This window comes from Lissotriton helveticus, chromosome 8 (assembly GCF_964261635.1).
Source record: "Lissotriton helveticus chromosome 8, aLisHel1.1, whole genome shotgun sequence".
NCBI classification, from domain to species: domain Eukaryota; kingdom Metazoa; phylum Chordata; class Amphibia; order Caudata; family Salamandridae; genus Lissotriton; species Lissotriton helveticus.
The window spans coordinates 1,136,865,569-1,136,887,188 of NC_136069.1; the positions used below are offsets into that span (position 1 = coordinate 1,136,865,569).

General features: G+C 44.1%; 1 protein-coding gene across 1 annotated transcript in view; it reads right to left on the reverse strand.

The window, feature by feature from the left end:
- Positions 1-13,637, reverse strand: part of LOC144773862 (sodium/hydrogen exchanger 4-like) — a 513,028-nt gene extending 499,391 nt beyond the window's left edge. Inside the window, exon 1 of the mRNA XM_078658947.1 lies at positions 13,268-13,637. Within this exon, the coding sequence (XP_078515073.1) occupies positions 13,268-13,481 (214 nt within the window). The 5' untranslated portion in view covers positions 13,482-13,637. The remainder of the gene's footprint in view (positions 1-13,267) is intronic.
- Between the last annotated feature and the right edge of the window lie 7,983 nt (positions 13,638-21,620).

The following is a 21,620-nucleotide window of genomic DNA, read 5'->3' on the forward strand; positions in this document are numbered from 1 at the left end:
CCAAAGGTCTTTTGTGACCAGGTAGGGCTGACCCAAGGGCGGGCGGACTAACGGGATCTCCAATGTCTTCAAACCTCGTGTCCCTCTGCTGCCGCACCGCTAGGACCACTCCTCTCCCTCATGCACCTCTGGGATGGGGCTGCAGCTAACTCAGGATGCTTCTGAGAAGGCAGATTCTGAAGAGAGGGCCTGCAACACTGCCTGTCTTTCTTTATTTATAGTGGCTGGGTTGGGCTTAATCCTGTGGTGAATGGTCTTCACCTGCTGCCATGCTGAACGTTGTTGTTGTGGGAGGCAAGTGGCCCTTCATTGCCTTCGGGCATGTGGATATATAATAGGGTGCAGGCCTCTTTGAGGGATCTGATTTGGCAGAGTGCCCCCTCATATCTGAAGGTAATGCAAAAAGGGTGTCCCCATGCATAAGGAATGTTGGCTTTCCTTAGGTGTCCTGTGACAGGGCAAAAGTATTTACATTTTTGCAAAGCTATCTGGGTGAGATCCTGGAAGAACATCAGGGAGTGACCTTTAAACTGAACTGATCGCACATCCCTAGCTTTCCTATGAATGTCCTCCTATATTTTAAAGTCATGTACACACACAAGTATATCTGCCGGGGGTCACTTCCCTGTTAGTTCAGGCCCTACCCTGTGGACTCGATCTATTTGCAAGGTAGAGTCATCAGAGAGGCCCAGGACATGGCGGAAAAGGTCTATGGCATATTCACGCAGATTGGGTTCCTCGGCTTTTGATGGCACTCCTCTAATCTGTACATTGTTCCTCTTGGACTCTTCTCCAAGTCGTCATTATGGGCCTGAAGATCCAGATGCTGCTCCTTAAGCTGGACTACTTCTTGTTGTAGCCATGGACGTTCTTCTTCCCTACTGGATTCCCTGTCTTCCATCTCAGCCACTGATAATTGAATTTAATCAGGGAACGCAGGAAGATAAGATGGAGAATAACATGCATAGGGTCTAGATTGAGTCCAGAGACCCCTAATCAAAAAAGTAAAAAGGGAGGTGAAAGAAAAATGACTGGAAAGAACATACAGAATCAGCTCAAGGGCTTGCCTTGCATGCCTATCTCTAAGAGTTGTAGGAGGAGAGCTGGATGTGTGCCACATTGAATGCCACAGATAGGTCCAACAAAATAAGTATGATTACTACGTTTCCATCTGCTAGAAGACCTAGATCAATCAATTCAATTCAATTCAAAGATAGCTTTTTCGGTTTAAAATATCAATCATAAAAGCACAGTTTAGCACACGTTTAAAAGATAGCAACATGTATGCATGAATATACATAAACAGCAAACAAGTTTAAAACAAAGTACAAGCATGATTAAGAACCAGGACTCATATTCCACATTGTTTTCTTAGAGTTGATAAAACTTTTAAAAAGTGACAATAAGAGGCATAAACATTTCATTTTCCAGAAATTGTAAGGCCAAAAGTGCTGTACAACATTGGCTTATTCCCAGAGTTTTTAGAATTGCCAATATAAATCTTTTTTGGGGGATAGAATAAAACTTACAAAATAAAAGGATATGTAACATAGATTGCTGTGATACATCATCACACGGACAAGCATCCAGAGTCTTGGACCAGTCATTTATAGCTGGGAAACTAGTAAGTCTGTAAAAAGACCCCAAGCGAAATCGAGTCAACAACATTCTGTCAAAATTCCAGGGTACACAAACTAGATAGGGCTGAATATTGTGACAAGATAACATCAGCTGATTGTCCAAAACTGTAGGTTTAACAATTTCTTGGGACAAGCTAATTGACTGTAAGTGAGCTAGACAATCTCCTTTTAATGTCTTTCTTGAAATTAATGCAATAATATCAGGCCTGTCAAAGTATTCAGTTGTCCTATGTCACTCATGAAATTTCTAATATATTTTAGTCAGGCAATGGACGAAGCTCTGTGGATCAATTTTAATCAAATCCGAGATGTATGCAATTCCAAGCAAAGAATGACAAATAAAATTGGCAGTACTATTGGGAACAGCCAGTAGATATTGTGTAAAAGCATTCTCAATCGGTTGTAGTTGTTGGGCATCTGTATGTCCCCAAATCCCTGCTCCATACATGGCTGTGGTATGGCACTGAGCTTTATAAATTTGTAGTAACTCAGGGACTGATCTTCTGCTTACTTTACTTGCAAAGGTGACCAAAGCACTGTTAGCTCTAGAAAACAGCAGTTTCCTGGCCGCAACTGCACTATTCCAGGTTCTCCTATAGTCAAAATGGATTCCTAAATAAGAAAATGTATTAGTGCATTCTACTTTTCTATTGTTAATAACAATATCACGGCTTATAACGCTATTTTTGTCACATTTCATTATGTGAAGAAGGGGTGAACCCAGAAACATGTGTCTAGAGATATACAGTCTGCCATCGTGCTTCCTATCCTGAAGAAAGCCGGCCTGGACCCTTCCCTTCCATCGAACTTCAGGCCGATCTCTCTCCTTCCCTACCTAGGGAAAATACTTGAGAGCCATGTGACTTCTTGTCTCTCCTCCTACATAGAGGAGAATAACATCCTGGCCTCTCACCAGGCTGGCTTTCGACCCGGCCACTCAACCGAGGCCGTGGTCCTGGCGGTCCTGGATGAATTGAAGGGCAAGGCCGACAGTAATCTTCCCCAGGCCTTAGTCCTGCTGGATCTGTCCGCTGCGTTTGACACGGTCGATCATGCCATCCTCCTTGACCGTGTCAGCGCAGCGGGCATACAGGGCTCTGCCCTCTCCTGGATCTCCTCCTTCCTTCAGGGACGGTCACAGGCTGTTCATCTTTCTCACTTTTCGGCGCCCTCCCTTCCCGTCACTTGTGGTGTACCTCAAGGTTCTTCTTTGTCTCCTCTTCTTTTTAATCTTTACATCCGCCCTCTCATTTCCTTGCTTCTTGAGCTGGGGGTCTCGGTGTACAATTACGCGGACGACCTCCAGCTCGTCTTTGACCTTTCTTCCCCCCCTCACTCCCTTTCTAAGCTCAGCTCTACCCTTGTCTTTATTTCTCAGTGGATGAGCTTCAACCATCTGAAGCTCAACCCTGACAAGACTGAGCTTGTTCTCACGGGTGGTCCTTCTAATCCCTGGTCTTCAGTCCACTGGCCCCTTTCCTTTGGTTCCCCTCCTTCTCCTGTTTCCGCTGTCCGGACCTTGGGCATCAAGATCAGCAATGATCTTTCCATGCACGCACACATCAGTTCTGTTGTATCCTCTTGTTTTCTTTCCCTCCGCCTCATTCGCAAAATCTCCCGTTTTTTTTCTGTTGATGCCCTCAAACTCATCATCACTGCCCTCATCACTTCCCGCCTGGATTATGGCAATGGCCTGTATGTCGGCATTCCTGCCTACGAGACTCGCCGTCTCCAGGCCATCCAGAACCAGGCGGCCCGTCTGGTCCTTCGTCTTCCTAAGTTCTCCCACATCACCCCTGCCCTTAAAACCCTCCACTGGCTCCCCGTTCATTTCAGGTCCCACTTCAAACTCGCCTGCTTGGCCTTTCGGGCTCATGCCCGTTCTGCTCCTCACTTCATTAACTCTCTGATTTCTTCTCACGCTCCCACCCGCACTCTTCGGTCCTCATCCCTTTCTCTTCTTCACGTCCCCCGTTTCCGTAAATCCCGCACAGGTGGCACACGCTTCTCTGTCCGGGCTCCTCAGATTTGGAACTCTCTCCCTCTCTCTATCCGCTCTATTCCTATCTTCTCCCATTTTCGCAAAGCCCTTAAAACTTTCTTCTTTCTCCAGGCTTTTCCTGAATAAACCCCTCTTTCTCGTGCACTCTGGTTAGACATCGAGGTGATCCCCAGTGCCAGGAAGCCGCTTGGCCACAGCGCGCTTTAGAAGTCCCTTTTTCATTTCATTTCATTTCATTTCAGCAATGTCTGCACCAACCTTGGTGAAAAACTACTGCTAAGTTTCAAGTAAGCACTCATTTTGTACTGCATTTACCAGGATGCAAAGAAGCCAACTGTGCTGGGATGTGAGGCAGTGCGGTCCAAACCCCCTTCCTAGATAGAATTGCTTGGGTTAAAAGTGGATTGCAAAATGTCGGTACGACACAGTCATCCTCCAGTGATTTATGGTCATGACCAACCCAGGAAACCTGTCTAGCCATCTTACATTTTGCAAATAGAGCTTCAGTTAAGGCAGTTTTATACCGAGCCAAAATAAAGATTTCTTTTGTAGGGCCTCCCATGTTTCGATCATCGGTGTTGTAAGGGCTGGGACATTGGCCAACACTATTGTGTAGTGAGAAACTGCAGGGGGTAAATCAAGTGTGGTTGTGTTCTTACTCGATTTTCTTGGAAGTGCAAGAACCAGCTGCTCATGGGCCCTGTGATCATGCGCAGCAAGAACACTCAAATAAGGATCGACCTGGTGAGTTACAAAAGCGCTATTATAAGAATGTGGTGTCGGACGTGTAGCCTGAGGGACTAAATTTATAAGAGGATTAGGAACCGTCCTTTTCTTGTGGACTGAATAGTGGACTGAGGTGGCAAGACCTCGGTACAACAAGTCTCAGTGTTGGTTTTTGCAGGGTGATTTAGTCTAACGTTATTTTTTTTTATTTCCTCTATGGCACCCACTTTATCCATTACCTTAATTAGTGAGTTGGTTATGTTTTTATGTAGATCATCTGTTTTTTTTTTTTACAATCTTGCTAAATTCGACTGTCTGACCTGCAATTAAGGCAGTAGAAGATGAATGTTTCTTACTTACTTTCGTCAGCTCAATCAATTTAGCTGTGAGAGATGATTTAGCCTCACTGTACGGATAAAACTGGCTTGGGGATGTGCAAGAAGGTTTTTAGATTTGGTGAGCTGATCACTATTTAAATTAGTCCTAACATGAAATGTCCCTTTGTGATTCGTCTATAGTTCTCAGAGCTCTTGCAATCAAGTCCAGCCTTCTGTAGTAAATACAATTATATATAGTATATTTTGAGGAAATATTGTGGGAAAATCCAGTTTTTAAGGGAGTGTTAGGAGTGCTTTGAGTGCAGGGCATGAATTCCGTAAAAAAGGCATATGGAATTGGCCAGCCAGAGAAGCTATACTTTGGGACAGAGGACTAAGATTGTGGGGTTCAAAGTTGGACACTAGGTAAACATCACTCAGGGTCCATTAACCCCTTAAGTGCTGCCGTCGGCCAACGGTCGTCACGGGCACTACCTCCCCAGTGCTGCGCACGACCGTTGGACGTCCAGTTCAGCACCGGATAATGGACAGCGCAGCACTGGGGAGGTTTGTTTACTAGCTTTAAAGGGGTTAAAAAGGTTAGTAAAATGGTGCTGGTTCTGAAACAATCAATTTAACTGTAATGTAGTTGTTCAGATCCCAGACTTTTTTATATGGTCAGACAGGAAGCAACAAAAGCGCAGAAATGGGACAGCCTATATAAAACATGATACTGGGTTTGGGAATCCTGTGGTGATCATGGTTCTTAAGAGTTGCTTTGAAGAACATTGTGTTGACCTGGGATGGGTGGAATAGGAGGTACTTTTAGTTTTTAATTTGCCCCATGTGTCGTGAGATATAAACTCATGATAATATAACCAATGATTTTTTTACTTTCATTTGTCCTTAATAATGTTGGTATAGCAAATGGTAGTTACTTGTTTTATTGTTTTTCAGTCACAGAAAAATACTAATGGTCAGCTTCTGATGGAGAACAGTGATTGAGCCAGAAATACTTTGAGGAACATATAATTGTGAGAAGAATACCTTGTTGAGTGCCACTAAAAATGTACAATGATGTTGGTGCAAATTCAAACAGTATCAAAATATGGTGAATAGAGATTTGTTTTAATGGCTATATGCAACAATATATATATTGAAAGACATCTAAATATGAGAAAAGAAAATTTCTTGTTTATTATCTATCAAATACAAGATAATTATTGATAAAAGTATACCATCAACACGTGCACAAGGAAACACGACATGGGGTGTGCAAGAAGTGAACAAAGATTAGGGTTCAGTGACCAGTAGAGCTTAACCTAGAGTGCAATCAAAGAGATTAATGAAAGATGAATGGGAACAAAACCAGAGATGCCCACAAACAAGATCTTATGTTTCGATGATATGGTTATAAATTTCAGCTGTGCATTTGGAGATAAAACCAGCGGTGATATGCATTGCAGTCATCAAACGGTGCAAACAGCAGGATACAGGTTGTTAGAATACAAATACCAGCTGGACACCATATGGACAGAAGGATCAGTGACCCACATTAAAAGGAGACAAAATAAAAGCAAAAGGAGCCCTAGTGTCCTACCATGAATCGCGGTGTCTGGGAAACAAAATTAAATTTAAACGGAAAGGAACAACAACACAACGAATCTAAATCGGAGCAACATAACAATTTACATACACATCCATGTTAAAACAATAGCAGAAAATAAAAGAGTAGTGTCAATGGCCAAGAGACAACATATACAAGAACTAAAATAGCCCAAGCGAAAAGAAGGATGCCAACAAAGCAGGTCTATCAGGTACTGTGTGTAGGATTAACCAAGTGTTATTATTACCTGCAAGTTAATATTAGGTGTCATAGTTACCCAACACATTGGTACTTATTATATCCACCCTTGATAATGAAAGGCTGAGTCGCCCTTGCATGCATATAATTCTACGACATGCAGTTTAATAACAGACGTAAAAAGGTTACGTTGCATATTGATCCCATGGCCGTTTAGAATACACACCGATCTCTACAAAAGTGGATTATGATGTCCCCTCTCATGGCACAAAATAAGGCTACGTTCCATATGTTTTAAATGTCTTAACATTTACCAGTCAGTTAGAATTCAATACTTATCACTATATATCTATTAACTTTGAAAAAAGGGCATGTTGCTTTACTAATGTATAAAAAATGCATTTTACAATTTCGCAAGCAATCCGGAACTTTTAACTCTTGTATATAAAGGTAACTACGATTTCTGTAGTACAATGCAGACCAATTGTTGTTGCAGCTTGTGGCGAACTCAGATGCAATTGATGAGTTTTTAAAATATTGTTTTACCATTCTGCCAGATACTTCTTGAAAAATCCCATAATGTCATTAAAATGTGTGGTTGGAAACCATACCCAAACTCCGGCTGGATGTTTGAGGAGCTTACTCTCAGTAGGAAATTGTCCACAATGATGGGTAGTGGGTGAGTCCTGGACAGAAAGACGAATATGGTGGGAGGTTCCTGGATTATACAATGTTTGTATGCCTACACTCTGGGCTGTGCTCCATCTGCCTGTGCTCTGCTTCGGCAGTGCGTGCCCCAGCAGTCTGGGTTGGTGTCATCACTCCGTTGTATTCCCCAAAATGCTCTGCTATGTTTCAGCTCACTCTACTGTGTTCCTACAGCCTTTCCTGTATCTACATGGTCCCTGCAGAGCTACAGAGACCCGTGCTGTGGACGGGCAGTTTCGTTAAGGCTTTTGCTGTGTGTGCAGTGCTCCTACAGTCTATGTAATGGAAACACTCCTTAGCTTAACTGATACAACTGCTGGGCCACTAAATGCGGGGGGCCTTATTTATGAGCCCCTGGGTCACATTTACGCGGCAAATGTGTCACTTTTTGTGACGTTGCAGAAGCGTAAATAATGCATCATGTTGCGCCATATTTACGAAGTGCCGCATCTAAGCCGATGGTCACTTCGTAAACCCCTGGCTACATTATGCCTGCCTCAGGTATAATGTATGGAGGGTGGGCGTTCCCCCACTTCAAAGCCTCGTAGAAGTGGCGCATTGAAATCTATAAGATTTCAGTGCACCACTTCTAGGAAGCCATTGCGTCAAAACCTTATACCTGCCATGACGCAAGCAAGCCCCATGTGAAAGGACACATTGCTGGAGTTGCGTCTGTTTTCAGACACACCCCAGCAATGGGCCACTTTTGTGCCTACAGATACATCAGTAATACTGACGTATCTGTAACTCCTTGCGAAATGATGCGCCATACTGCAAGTACATTTACAACAAGGGGTGGTGAGGGACAGAGTCTCTGAATTAAGCAGAATACTCTCACCCAGTCAAGAGATCAGGGCTAGATCCAACACCGTTTTTTAGCTCATTGCACCATCCCAGTTTCAGAACCTGGCTGTATGCAAATTAGTCTGTTCCTGTCCCAGTGCATGATGGGAACAGGGCAAACCAAACTTCAAAAGCCAATTCTTACACTGGGAAGGAAACAAGCTTCCGGGGACCGGTTTCTGGCATTACAGCCGTCTTCGGCCCGGCTTGCTTGAATCCTGATGGTGCAATGAGCAAGGGACTCATGTCTGAGTATACCCTTCCACGCTTAGGGTGGACAAAATTATTTACAACAAGGGGTGGTGAGGGACAGAGTCTCTGAATTAAGCAGAATACTCTCACCCAGTCAAGGGATCAGGGCTAGATCCAACACCGTTTTTTAGCTCATTGCACCATCCCAGTTTCAGAACCTGGCTGTATGCAAATTAGTCTGTTCCTGTCCCAGTGCATGATGGGAACAGGGCAAACCAAACTACAAAACCCAATTCTTACACTGGGAAGGAAACAAGCTTCCGGGGACCGGTTTCTGGTATTACAGCCGTCTTCGGCCCGGCTTGCTTGAATCCTGATGGTGCAATGAGAAAGGGACTCATGTCTGAGTATACCCTTCCAGGCTTAGGGTGGACAAAATTATTTACAACAAGGGGTGGTGAGGGACAGAGTCTCTGAATTAAGCAGAATACTCTCACCCAGTCAAGAGATCAGGGCTAGATCCAACACCGTTTTTTAGCTCATTGCACCATCCCAGTTTCAGAACCTGGCTGTATGCAAATGAGTCTGTTCCTGTCCCAGTGCATGATGGGAACAGGGCAAACCAAACTACAAAAGCCAATTCTTACACTGGGAAGGAAACAAGCTTCCGGGGACCGGTTTCTGGCATTACAGCCGTCTTCGGCCCGGCTTGCTTGAATCCTGATGGTGCAATGAGCAAGGGACTCATGTCTGAGTATACCCTTTCACGCTTAGGGTGGACAAAATTATTTACAACAAGGGGTGGTGAGGGACAGAGTCTCTGAATTAAGCAGAATACTCTCACCCAGTCAAGAGATCAGGGCTAGATCCAACACCGTTTTTTAGCTCATTGCACCATCCCAGTTTCAGAACCTGGCTGTATGCAAATTAGTCTGTTCCTGTCCCAGTGCATGATGGGAACAGGGCAAACCAAACTACAAAAGCCAATTCTTACACTGGGAAGGAAACAAGCTTCCGGGGACCGGTTTCTGGCATTACAGCCGTCTTCGGCCCGGCTTGCTTGAATCCTGATGGTGCAATGAGCAAGGGACTCATGTCTGAGTATACCCTTCCACGCTTAGGGTGGACAAAATTATTTACAACAAGGGGTGGTGAGGGACAGAGTCTCTGAATTAAGCAGAATACTCTCACCCAGTCAAGGAATCAGGGCTAGATCCAACACCGTTTTTTAGCTCATTGCACCATCCCAGTTTCAGAACCTGGCTGTATGCAAATTAGTCTGTTCCTTTCCCAGTGCATGATGGGAACAGGGCAAACCAAACTACAAAAGCCAATTCTTACACTGGGAAGGAAACAAGCTTCCGGGGACCGGTTTCTGGCATTACAGCCGTCTTGCTTGAATCCTGATGGTGCAATGAGCAAGGGACTCATGTCTGAGTATACCCTTCCACGCTTAGGGTGGACAAAATTATTTACAACAAGGGGTGGTGAGGGACAGAGTCTCTGAATTAAGCAGAATACTCTCACCCAGTCAAGGGATCAGGGCTAGATCCAACACCGTTTTTTAGCTCATTGCACCATCCCAGTTTCAGAACCTGGCTGTATGCAAATTAGTCTGTTCCTGTCCCAGTGCATGATGGGAACAGGGCAAACCAAACTACAAAAGCCAATTCTTACACTGGGAAGGAAACAAGCTTCCGGGGACCGGTTTCTGGCATTACAGCCGTCTTCGGCCCGGCTTGCTTGAATCCTGATGGTGCAATGAGCAAGGGACTCATGTCTGAGTATACCCTTCCACGCTTAGGGTGGACAAAATTATTTACAACAAGGGGTGGTGAGGGACAGAGTCTCTGAATTAAGCAGAATACTCTCACCCAGTCAAGGGATCAGGGCTAGATCCAACACCGTTTTTTAGCTCATTGCACCATCCCAGTTTCAGAACCTGGCTGTATGCAAATTAGTCTGTTCCTGTCCCAGTGCATGATGGGAACAGGGCAAACCAAACTACAAAAGCCAATTCTTACACTGGGAAGGAAACAAGCTTCCGGGGACCGGTTTCTGGCATTACAGCCGTCTTCGGCCCGGCTTGCTTGAATCCTGATGGTGCAATGAGCAAGGGACTCATGTCTGAGTATACCCTTCCACGCTTAGGGTGGACAAAATTATTTACAACAAGGGGTGGTGAGGGACAGAGTCTCTGAATTAAGCAGAATACTCTCACCCAGTCAAGAGATCAGGGCTAGATCCAACACCGTTTTTTAGCTCATTGCACCATCCCAGTTTCAGAACCTGGCTGTATGCAAATTAGTCTGTTCCTGTCCCAGTGCATGATGGGAACAGGGCAAACCAAACTACAAAAGCCAATTCTTACACTGGGAAGGAAACAAGCTTCCGGGGAAAGGTTTCTGGCATTACAGCCGTCTTCGGCCCGGCTTGCTTGAATCCTACTGGTGCAATGAGCAAGGGACTCATGTCTGAGTATACCCTTCCACGCTTAGGGTGGACAAAATTATTTACAACAAGGGGTGGTGAGGGACAGAGTCTCTGAATTAAGCAGAATACTCTCACCCAGTCAAGAGATCAGGGCTAGATCCAACACCGTTTTTTAGCTCATTGCACCATCCCAGTTTCAGAACCCCTTGTTGTAAATAATTTTGTCCACCCTAAGCGTGGAAGGGTATACTCAGATGTGAGTCCCTTGCTCATTGCACCATCAGGATTCAAGCAAGCCGGGCCGAAGATGGCTGAAATGCCAGAAACCGGTCCCCAGAAGCTTGTTTCCTTCCTAGTGTAAGAATTGGCTTTTGTAGTCTGGTCTGCCCTGTTCCCATGATGCACTGGGCCAGGGACAGACTAATTTGCATACAGCCAGGTTCTGAAACTGGGATGGTGCAATGAGCTAAAAAACGGTGTTGGATCTAGCCCTGATCTCTTGACTGGGTGAGAGTACTCTGCTTAATTCAGAGACTCTGTCCATCACCACCCCTTGTTGTAAATAATTTTGTCCACCCTAAGCCTGGAAGGGTATACTCAGATGTGAGTCCCTTGCTCATTGCACCATCAGGATTCAAGCAAGCCGGGCCGAAGACGGCTGAAATGCCAGAAACCGGTCCCCGGAAGCTTGTTTCCTTCCCAGTGTAAGAATTGGCTTTTGTAGTCTGGTCTGCCCTGTTCCCATGATGCACTGGGCCAGGGACAGACTAATTTGCATACAGCCAGGTTCTGAAACTGGGATGGTGCAATGAGCTAAAAAACGGTGTTGGATCTAGCCCTGATCTCTTGACTGGGTGAGAGTACTCTGCTTAATTCAGAGACTCTGTCCATCACCACCCCTTGTTGTAAATAATTTTGTCCACCCTAAGCGTGGAAGGGTATACTCAGATGTGAGTCCCTTGCTCATTGCACCATCAGGATTCAAGCAAGCCGGGCCGAAGACGGCTGAAATGCCAGAAACCGGTCCCCGGAAGCTTGTTTCCTTCCCAGTGTAAGAATTGGCTTTTGTAGTCTGGTCTGCCCTGTTCCCATGATGCACTGGGCCAGGGACAGACTAATTTGCATACAGCCAGGTTCTGAAACTGGGATGGTGCAATGAGCTAAAAAACGGTGTTGGATCTAGCCCTGATCTCTTGACTGGGTGAGAGTACTCTGCTTAATTCAGAGACTCTGTCCATCACCACACCTTGTTGTAAATAATTTTGTCCACCCTAAGCGTGGAAGGGTATACTCAGATGTGAGTCCCTTGCTCATTGCACCATCAGGATTCAAGCAAGCCGGGCCGAAGACGGCTGAAATGCCAGAAACCGGTCCCCGGAAGCTTGTTTCCTTCCCAGTGTAAGAATTGGCTTTTGTAGTCTGGTCTGCCCTGTTCCCATGATGCACTGGGCCAGGGACAGACTAATTTGCATACAGCCAGGTTCTGAAACTGGGATGGTGCAATGAGCTAAAAAACGGTGTTGGATCTAGCCCTGATCTCTTGACTGGGTGAGAGTACTCTGCTTAATTCAGAGACTCTGTCCATCACCACCCCTTGTTGTAAATACTGCAAGTACAGCCCATCCTTGTTGTCGCGAGGAGAGCACACTGAGAAGTGTTGCATCGCTGCTTTGTCGCAGCGATACAACACTTCCCATAAATGAGGCCTAGAGATTTATAAAGAGACTGATCAACAATGAATGGGTGGAGCCAGACCTCACTCTACTAACCATTTTTTCTCTTTTCGTGGTATGGCATGGGATCTGGTTTACAGCTAAAACTGTCTCTAGCAAGGACTAACAACATTGGAAACATAAAAAAGGTTTCAAATAATCTTTTAAATGAAGATATGGTTCGAAAGGCAATATACAAAGGCCACTTCCGCCACACCTTACTTGGCAACACAGAAGAGAAAAGTAGGAGGAAACACATGGAGGAGAAGGGACAAATGAAAGATACAAAGAAGAAAAACAAAGAGCCCGAGGGTGGGTATCTGAAGAACTGAAAGAACAGTAGTCGGTGGCTAGGGAATGATGGAGCACATTTAAACACATGACAAAGAAAAATGAACCATAAAGCAAATATAAGACAATGAAAGGCAGATACGTTGTAATAGATACGGATACATGTGTGAGTCACACAGATGTGAAAATATAAGATGAACAGTTGAATTTTACTCAGTCTGAAGTGAAGGTTTTTTAAATATATTAGCGCGATTTAGAAAGAGTAGCAGTAACTAAAGAACGAAAGTACAAGTGTGTTAAACAAAAGTTTCATAGCGGGAAAAGGAAAAATGAGGTCTGATTTTAAAGATATTGTACAGAAGGAGACATCAGACTTTAGAGAATGAGGGAATCTGGTCCCCAAAATTAAGAGAGGAGTTGAATTCACACACTCGTTTCAGAGGTACATACATGGATACATATCATTTACATTTTTGCATATTTAAATATGAACTTTGAGCTTCTTCAATACTCATAGCGATAAAGTGCTAACATGTTGACAACAGATACATAACTTACGCCAACAATATGACCATAATAAAATCCTAACCAATACTCACCAATCTTTGCATAGGAGGCTAGAATAATCCAAAGTGTGATTTCGTATGGAATCTGCACGAAATTGTAGTCCACGGTGAAGGCATGGTACCTTTCGTCCCTCCCAGAGTCACCAGGAGCCGGGGGACTTGATGAAGATGCATTTCCGAAGCTAACAGCAGCTGTACACCCCAAGAAGGCGAGCAAAGGCAGCAAACCAAAAACACTTAACTCCATGACCGTCGGGTTAGTTTACCAGACACGGGCTCAGCCTCATTTATCCTTTCGCGCTCCGTCCAGTCAAACCTCACCCAGCTGCATTCCTCACTTTCAGGACAGACACAACTTGTAGAACTCGCATTTGACCGACAGTGCAGCCATTACGACCGGCTTTTTGGCCTGCGTCAGAAACTAAAAATCAGAAAATCAAAATCAAAGCACACGCCCAGACCCAGCCTTCAACAGCCAATGTCAAACAAAACCATTGACAGCGAGCCTTCTTTCGCACAAGAGTTTGCTTAAGATATGACTCAGGTTGCTTTAAAAAAAAAGTCTCACTTATTATCAGAAGATAAATATTGTTACTATGACGCTACCTCCCTCTATCGGCTTCCCCATGTAACGTGGCAACTGAGGTGTGTTTAGAGGGGCCGAAAACATGGACTGCAATGAACAGGTAAAGAAAGAAAAGATGCGAGAGAATTGTCCTTGAGTTTACCTCAAGTGCTAGCAGCGCTTAGGTGGCAACGAGGACACCTAGTGGCCAGAGTTCATGACATTAGGAGAATGTCACTTCTGAAAGCTGACTACCAGTATAACAAACACCAAAACCAGCAGTTCCTACACACGACCCAGAACCTACAAACATGAGAAACATGCAGAAGATTCGAACTTTTCTATAACTACCGATAAAATGCAAAAAGTAAGCTTGTTGCCGTAAATATCTCTTCCGCCTATCGCGATACAGCTAGAAAAGCAGAGAAAAGGAAAGGGAAGCAAGTTTTGCTTTGTTCGTTGAACGGCTGCTTTAATTATGCTCCATAACCTGGCAGGCCTTTCCCCTAGGTTGCTGGTGCTGGAAGCAGCCCTTGTGATAAAAATCAACTGTAATAATATATTATATTTGAGTTCTGATGTTTTTATACAGGGATTGCAGAATCTCATTGTTGGAAAGTGGATTATTAGTGGGGCAAATGTATATCTGCGATATGCAATAAGACCACTAAAACAGTGTAGGGCTCTGAATCGGTCTTAGAAAACTATTCCCATGCTCAAATCTTGGTAGCTTGGCTGTGAGCACACAGACTTACCTTCAAAGACAGGTATGCAAACCATTTAAAAACACAAATTTAGTAAATAATTAATACACAACACACAATGCAAATCCAAAACCAATTTATAAAAATAGAAACGTTGTTTATATTTAAAATGACCTGAAAACAAGAAAAATCCAATGTAGGGAACCAGAGATATGATTTTTTAAAGATTTAGTACTATATAGCACGTAGAAATCTATAGCGCCCACTGGGACATCTGGTCACGCTAGACCCCTCGCAGTAGCTCTCAGTCAAAGTTTATACCTTTAGACTTAGAAACTATGCTGGAGCTTTTCTTCCCAGGGGCCCTCGAAGATCCCAGTCATTCCGGATCCAGTGAGGGTTTGCCGGCTTTTCTTGCGATGAGCTCCCAGTCAAACTTATGTCAGTCAGCAACGCTTTCCCTACTGTTGCACTCTCTGGAGTGGGAATAGTAATTTTTACGTCTACACTATCCAACGCTTTCCCTACTGTTGCACTCACTGGAGTGGGAAGAGTAATTTTTCCCCTCACACTATCCAACGCTTTCCCTACTGTTGCACTCTCTGGAGTGGGAATAGTAATTTTTACCCCTACGCTATCCAGCGCTTTCCCTACGGTTGCACTCTCTGGAGTGGGAATAGTAATTTTTACCCTCCCGCTATCCAATGCTTTCCCTACTGTTGCACTCTCTGGAGTGGGAATAGTAATTTTTACCCCTACGCTATCCAACGCTTTCCCTACTGTTGCACTCTCTGGAGTGGAAATAGTAATTTTTACCCCTACGCTATCCAACGCTTTCCCTACTGTTGCACTCACTGGAGTGGAAATAGTAACTTTTTACCCTCCCACTATCCAACCCTTTCCCTACTGTTGCACTCTCTGGAGTGGGAATAGTAATTTTTTCCCATACGCTATCCAACGCTTTCCCGACTGTTGCACTTTTTGGAGTGGGAATAGTAATTCTTACCCTCCCGCTATCCAACGCTTTCCCTACTGTTGCACTCTCTGGAGTGGGAATAGTAATTTTGACCCCTATGCTATCCAACGCTTTCCCTACTGTTGCACTCTCTGGAGTGGGAATAGTAATGTTAACCCCCTACGCTATCCAACGCTTTCTCTACTGTTGCACTCACTGGAGTGGTAATAGTACATTTTACCCTTTCCGCTATCCTACGGTAAAAATATTTTATATTTTTTATTAATATTACGTTCATATATATAAATATGTATGAATAAATCAATTTTATGTTTTTTTAACTTACATTAATTAATTATTAATTTTAAGGTTATTTAAGTATTTTAAGTATGTTTAAGTTAATTATATTTATTATTTCATTAATTTCCAATTACTTTAAAGCATTTAAAAAAAATGATATTTTGTCTATCTGTATTCTTTACAACGATATTTTTGTACTTACCTGTTTGGAGATAGGACGTCGATATTTTTGACACTATGGCGGGGCAGGAGGGAAAAGCCTCGAACTGAATAAGAGAGAGTGCAATGGGGGTCTAGGGGAAAGTATTTACCGACCCGAACATCTCAGAACCCCTCTTTAATAATAACAACTACAAAAGAAGAGATGTCCAGTCATGGAGAATGCAGGTGTGGATCCTGTACTAGGAACTCAAGAAAACTAGAGACTATACAGCAACCAGAAAGATAACACCAGGCAGAGAAACTCCCATCAGCCCACCCTCTAGGCGGAGCATCATCATGTGGGATTGAATTAAGGATCCAAACAACGCCCACTCCATCAGATGATGGTGCGGAGATGGATACCGAAGATGTAACTCTACCTAAGTGTTTCTCTAATGGTGCTGATAGAATGCAGTGCTAAGGTGATAATTAAAAATGAATACTAGGACAGGAAAAATATTTTTAATCAAGATTTGTCCAAGTGTCAAGGTTAAAATTACGCCAAATAGTCTGAAAATATAACTATACCGTGGCGCTGTGCAGGAAGGTCAACATGTTTCAGCCAAACGGAAAACACTGTCCGGCTTCCTTCAGGACCAAAAGGATGTAAAGCTACTACATAGGGTGAAAAACCGTGAAAAATAATAATGTAAGTGCGTGTTAATATAATTCAGATCATCCTACCAGGAACTTGGAGCCCCAATGTATACTGGAGGAGAAGAGATATATTATCCTTTCCTGTGAGGAAAGAAAAAAAGGAAAATTGCACACATACATAATACACATAGTTGCTTGTATATTACTCAGTGATCATCAAACAGCTGTACAGAAAATACACCAATGGAGAAGTAATCTACTCCGCTAAACAAAAGTAAATATAACTTTTGTTAAAAATCATTTTGATTTAATTTGTAATTTTTTTAATTCTTTTGAAATACTCACCCAGCTTTTTGTGGGGAATAGCCTCACCTCACCCGGCAACCGCTCGGGAATATGAGGCTCCGCTCTGTTATGTAAAAATGGAGAATAGACATGATCAATACATAGTGTTGTCATGCCCCAGCCAAGTGGCTAGAAAGTCATTACATAAACTAAACACTAGTCATTTCATATGGACACTACTCAACTGACCCATTGGCTGAGGGAATGCAAGAATCAGCTAATAGTATAGACCTGTTCCATACATGAGAAGGGTGCTGGTTGTAAAACATGGGCACCTATTGGTATGATGCTAACAGCATTACAAGACAGACACATAAAATAGACTGTCCAAAAGAAGAATTAGATTCTTTTATTAAGAAAGCCATAGTAGACTGTACTGCAGATACCCAAAACATACAGGCTAGCAATGGACCAAGTGGAGATGCCCTTCTTGTGGAGACAAGGACTCGGTGCTGCTCGGATTGGAGTTCTGCAGTGAAATGCCCGGGACCTACCTGTCTGTCGGTACCCCTCTCTGGCATCCGAGAGGAAGTGGAGGTGACGGTAGGTACGTCGTCACGCTATTTATACGTGACTCAATTGGCAATTAGAATTGCAATTAGTGCCTAATTGGTTGTATCAACACTCGCGTGCTGCCCTTATGTGCGAGTGCGTCATGAATAGCTAACTTATCTGCAACGCATGCGCCACGAACAACGCTCAAATAGCGCATGCGCATGATATGGGCCACGCTCTCACACCCCCTCTACATAACTGAACAGTCTCCGCATTCAATCAGTCGCGCCCTGTCTGTCTTTGCGAGCGCGTGGTAGTACGCTAGATAATCTATCGCGCATGCGCTGTAAAGAGTGTGTAGACAGCGCATGCGCGTCACGGTGAACACGGCGTGTAAATTGGCTAAAAGCCTAAAGAGGCCACTAGTGTATCGTACAGGCGCTGGATTACAAATGCACCGGTAGCAAATTCTATACCAAAGAGTAAAATGCAGAATGCGTGTGTCTGGCTTATTTTGACACTATGCAAGTTAAAGATATCTAGTGTGTAGTAAAAGATATCTGATGTGTGGCGCATACGTTGTTCTGAAACAATACAATAATGTGGCTCTTGTGAAGACTCTAATGAAAAATAACTCTTCTGAAAAACAAACGCCATCGATTGCAGAAGGGTGAGTTCTCGATGCAGTACCAGGGCTGGTAAGGTGGAAGGAGCATAGTGTAGTGGCAGTATGCTTGACAACAGAGTGTAGTTGGTAAATAAGGTGTAATTGAGAGCTCATACAATGTGTCAATCAAAATAATTAGTTGATAAGAGACCCATTAATGTGTATGGTATTTCAAGGATGACACCATGGAGGACTAAATCCTTCAATGGGTACTGGAGTTCGTTATATATCAGAAGCATATGAAAGTGCACTACTACAGTGATGCCCACGGAATATCATCATTCAGGCCACTACTGTCACTCCTCAATTTAAAAATCCATTTCTGTTCTTTTACAAACAGAAATTTCGAAACATCACTTATGTGTGATGGAATGAAGGGGTGTTCTAAGATCACCCACCTCATATCTTCAGCTGTGTGTTTCAAAGATAGGGAGTGATTAGTCAGGCGAGTCGACTGTTTGTGACACCGGATAGTACTCTTATGCTCACTGATCCTCAGCTTTATTTTCCGGGTAGTGTGACCAATGTATCTGAGTGAGCAGGGGCATGTTATCATGAAGATAACCCTCTCTGAGTTGCAATTGTATGCTTCTTGAGTAGCCAAGGTTTACCCGTGCCAAAGTCCACTTTGTCTGTTTTATAAGTCTGGGGACAGGCACTACAGGAGCCAGAGGGGTAGTGACCCTGGACTGGCGGAAGATTCCAGAGCATGTTGATGCTGTCCATTATTTGTCCTCTAGGTCTAGTGTGGACCAGATTGTCGCGTAAATTGGATGCTCTCATAAAAGAAAACAGGGGAAGTGGCACACTCACATCTGTTACATTCAGACTGCTCCAATGTTTCCGTACTGTTTTTGGGATTGTATTTGAGAGAACACTAAATGTACTGACAAAAGTTATCCTGTCAAGAGGAGCTTTCTCGGGCTTCTCGCCAAGAAGAGCCTCCCGGTTGTTATTGGATGCCCGCTTCCATGCCCTTTTGACTAGATGTTTCGGGTATTTTCGCTCTTGTAGTTGCGTAGAGAGCACTTTCGCATGTTTCTCAAACAATTGTTTGGAGAAGCAGTTCTTACGGACCCGCAAGAATTGGCCAACAGGGAGGTTTTCTCGTAGGGCCCGTGGATGATGGCTATTGAAAACCAATAAAGAGTTCTTTGCCATGGGTTTAGTGTAGAGTTCACACTCAAGTTTGCCTGCTTCCGGAAAAATGAGGATATCCAAGAAAGGAACACGATCTCGGCTGTAGTCAACAGTGAACATAAGGAATTGGTTCTGTTCATTAAGCCATTTGTGGAATAGTTTGATCTCAGAAGGAGTACCACGCCATATCAGGAAGATATCGTCTATATATCTCTTCCATAGCACCACCTGATGGAAGAAGGGGTTGCCATGGTTGAGAACGCAATCTTGTTCAAACAAGTGGACATATACATTTGAGAGGCTGGGGGCAAAAATACTCCCCATGGATGTTCCTGAGGTTTGGAGGAAAATCTGGTCTTCAAATTTGAAAAAATTCTCCGTCATTGCCAGTCTGGCACACTCCATGATAAAATTAACTGGAGTGATGCTACCCAGGTCGCGTGAAGTTAAGAGTAGTCTAATTGCTTCAAGCGTCTCCTCTTGAGGTATGCAAGTATAGAGCGACTCGACGTCGAAGCTGACCAGCAGGTCAGTCGCAGTGTTGAAAGCTACCTCTGGAAGAAGTCTGAGAATATCAGCCGTATCCTGCAGATAGGTAGGCATCTCTTTAACGAGGGGCCTCAGGAAAAAATCCACGAAGGTGGATAAAGGTACCAGAAGGGAACCGATCCCTGAAATGATCGGACGTCCTGGTGGGGATCTGGTATCCTTATGTATTTTTGGTAGACAATAGAAACCAGGCATGACCGGGTTGGGTGTTATCAAATATCTTGCTTCTTGGGGTGTAATCCACCCTTCAGCACTTTCCTCATCTACCAGAGTCTTAATCTCTGTAAGCAGGCGAGGAGTGGGGTCACTGGACAGCAGCCGATAGGCTGTGGTGTTGTTCAATTGTCTAAGGCATTCGTCTCGATAGGTAACCATGTCCATGATTACTGTGGCAACCCCTTTGTCCGCTGGTTTTATAATTATAGATTGATCTTTGGACAAACTAGTTAGTGCGTTTCTTTCTTTGGTTGTTAGGTTCTGGAAATTACGTTGATTGGTGTCATACAAAGCCATGGCGTCATGTGTCACAGCCTGTTCAAACGTTATGACCTGCGAGGGAACCTGATGTGCGAGAGGAGTGAATGTTGATTATGGACGAAGTCCTGTGTTAGTCAAGCGCTCATCTTGTGTGCTCACATTTCTCCTTTGTTCTTAAAAAAGAAATGAAGGCGTACTTTCCTGAAACTTTTTTCAAGCTCACACCTTGTGCCGAAAGGGTCACCTCTGTTGGTAGGGACGAAACCTAGTCCTTTATCAAGCACATCCTGACCATCAGGTGTCAAATTTTGTGAACTAAGGTTGACTGTTAAGTTCCGATCGCTCCTGTGCTGGTTGTCTGTTGGGCCACTCTCCTGCTCCGAGTGTTGGGAAATGAACGACATCAAAAAACACAGGAGATTCACCCCTGAAACAAAAGAACGAAATAACCCTGGACATGATCCTAAAAAGGGTGAATGAAGGCAACGAGTCAACTAAAGCATCCATTGACAACATGCAGCTTGAACTAGCAGCAATAAGAGCTGACCTTCACAACACGAACAGCAGAATAGAGGCAGCGGAAAAACGGATCATCGATATTGAGGACGTAGCGCTACAAAGCAACAAAACGCTAGCAGAGAACACCAAGATCTCAAACGCCCTCCAAAAACAACTGGCAGAGCAGGACGATTGAGCAAGGAGAGGGAACATCTGCATCCTTGGCATCCCTGAAGGCGCAGAGGACAAAGCCAGGGCCTGCACAACCCTGCTTGAGGAAATAATACCGCAACTAACTGGCCTCAAATTCGGTAGACAATTCGAAATAGACAAAGCCTACAGAGTGCCAGCCATGAAACCACCGCAGGGCAAAGGACCGCGGCCTATAATATGCAGTCCGCTGAAATCGAACCATACAGAGGCGATCTCCGCTTTTGCTCGGAAAAATCCGAACCTGAGATGGGAAAGCAACAAAATAATCCTCACGCAGGATTTCTCCAGACAAACAGTGGAAACCAGGAAGGGTTTCCTATCAATGAGAGACACGCTACGCAGAAACAACATCACCTTCAGCTTCGTGGGACCAGTGAGATTCAAAATCTCCGACAAATTTAGAACACTGATTTTCGACGACCCAAACGACCTAAGGAAGTACATCCGAGGACCGCCAACAGAAGACATGGAGTCCCAGAACCTAGGAGCGGCAAAAAGAAGCGCATCACCAGACAATGTGGAAAAGCCGATGTGAAGGCCAAAGAAAGCGTCCACCAGACTTAAGACCATAACGAACAATGCTACCTCTCTAACGATCTACCTCATTCTTTCTACCTCTAGTCGCACCTGAGCTAGGTTCATACAGACCCAACCAAGTTACCTCACAACAGATCTACCTC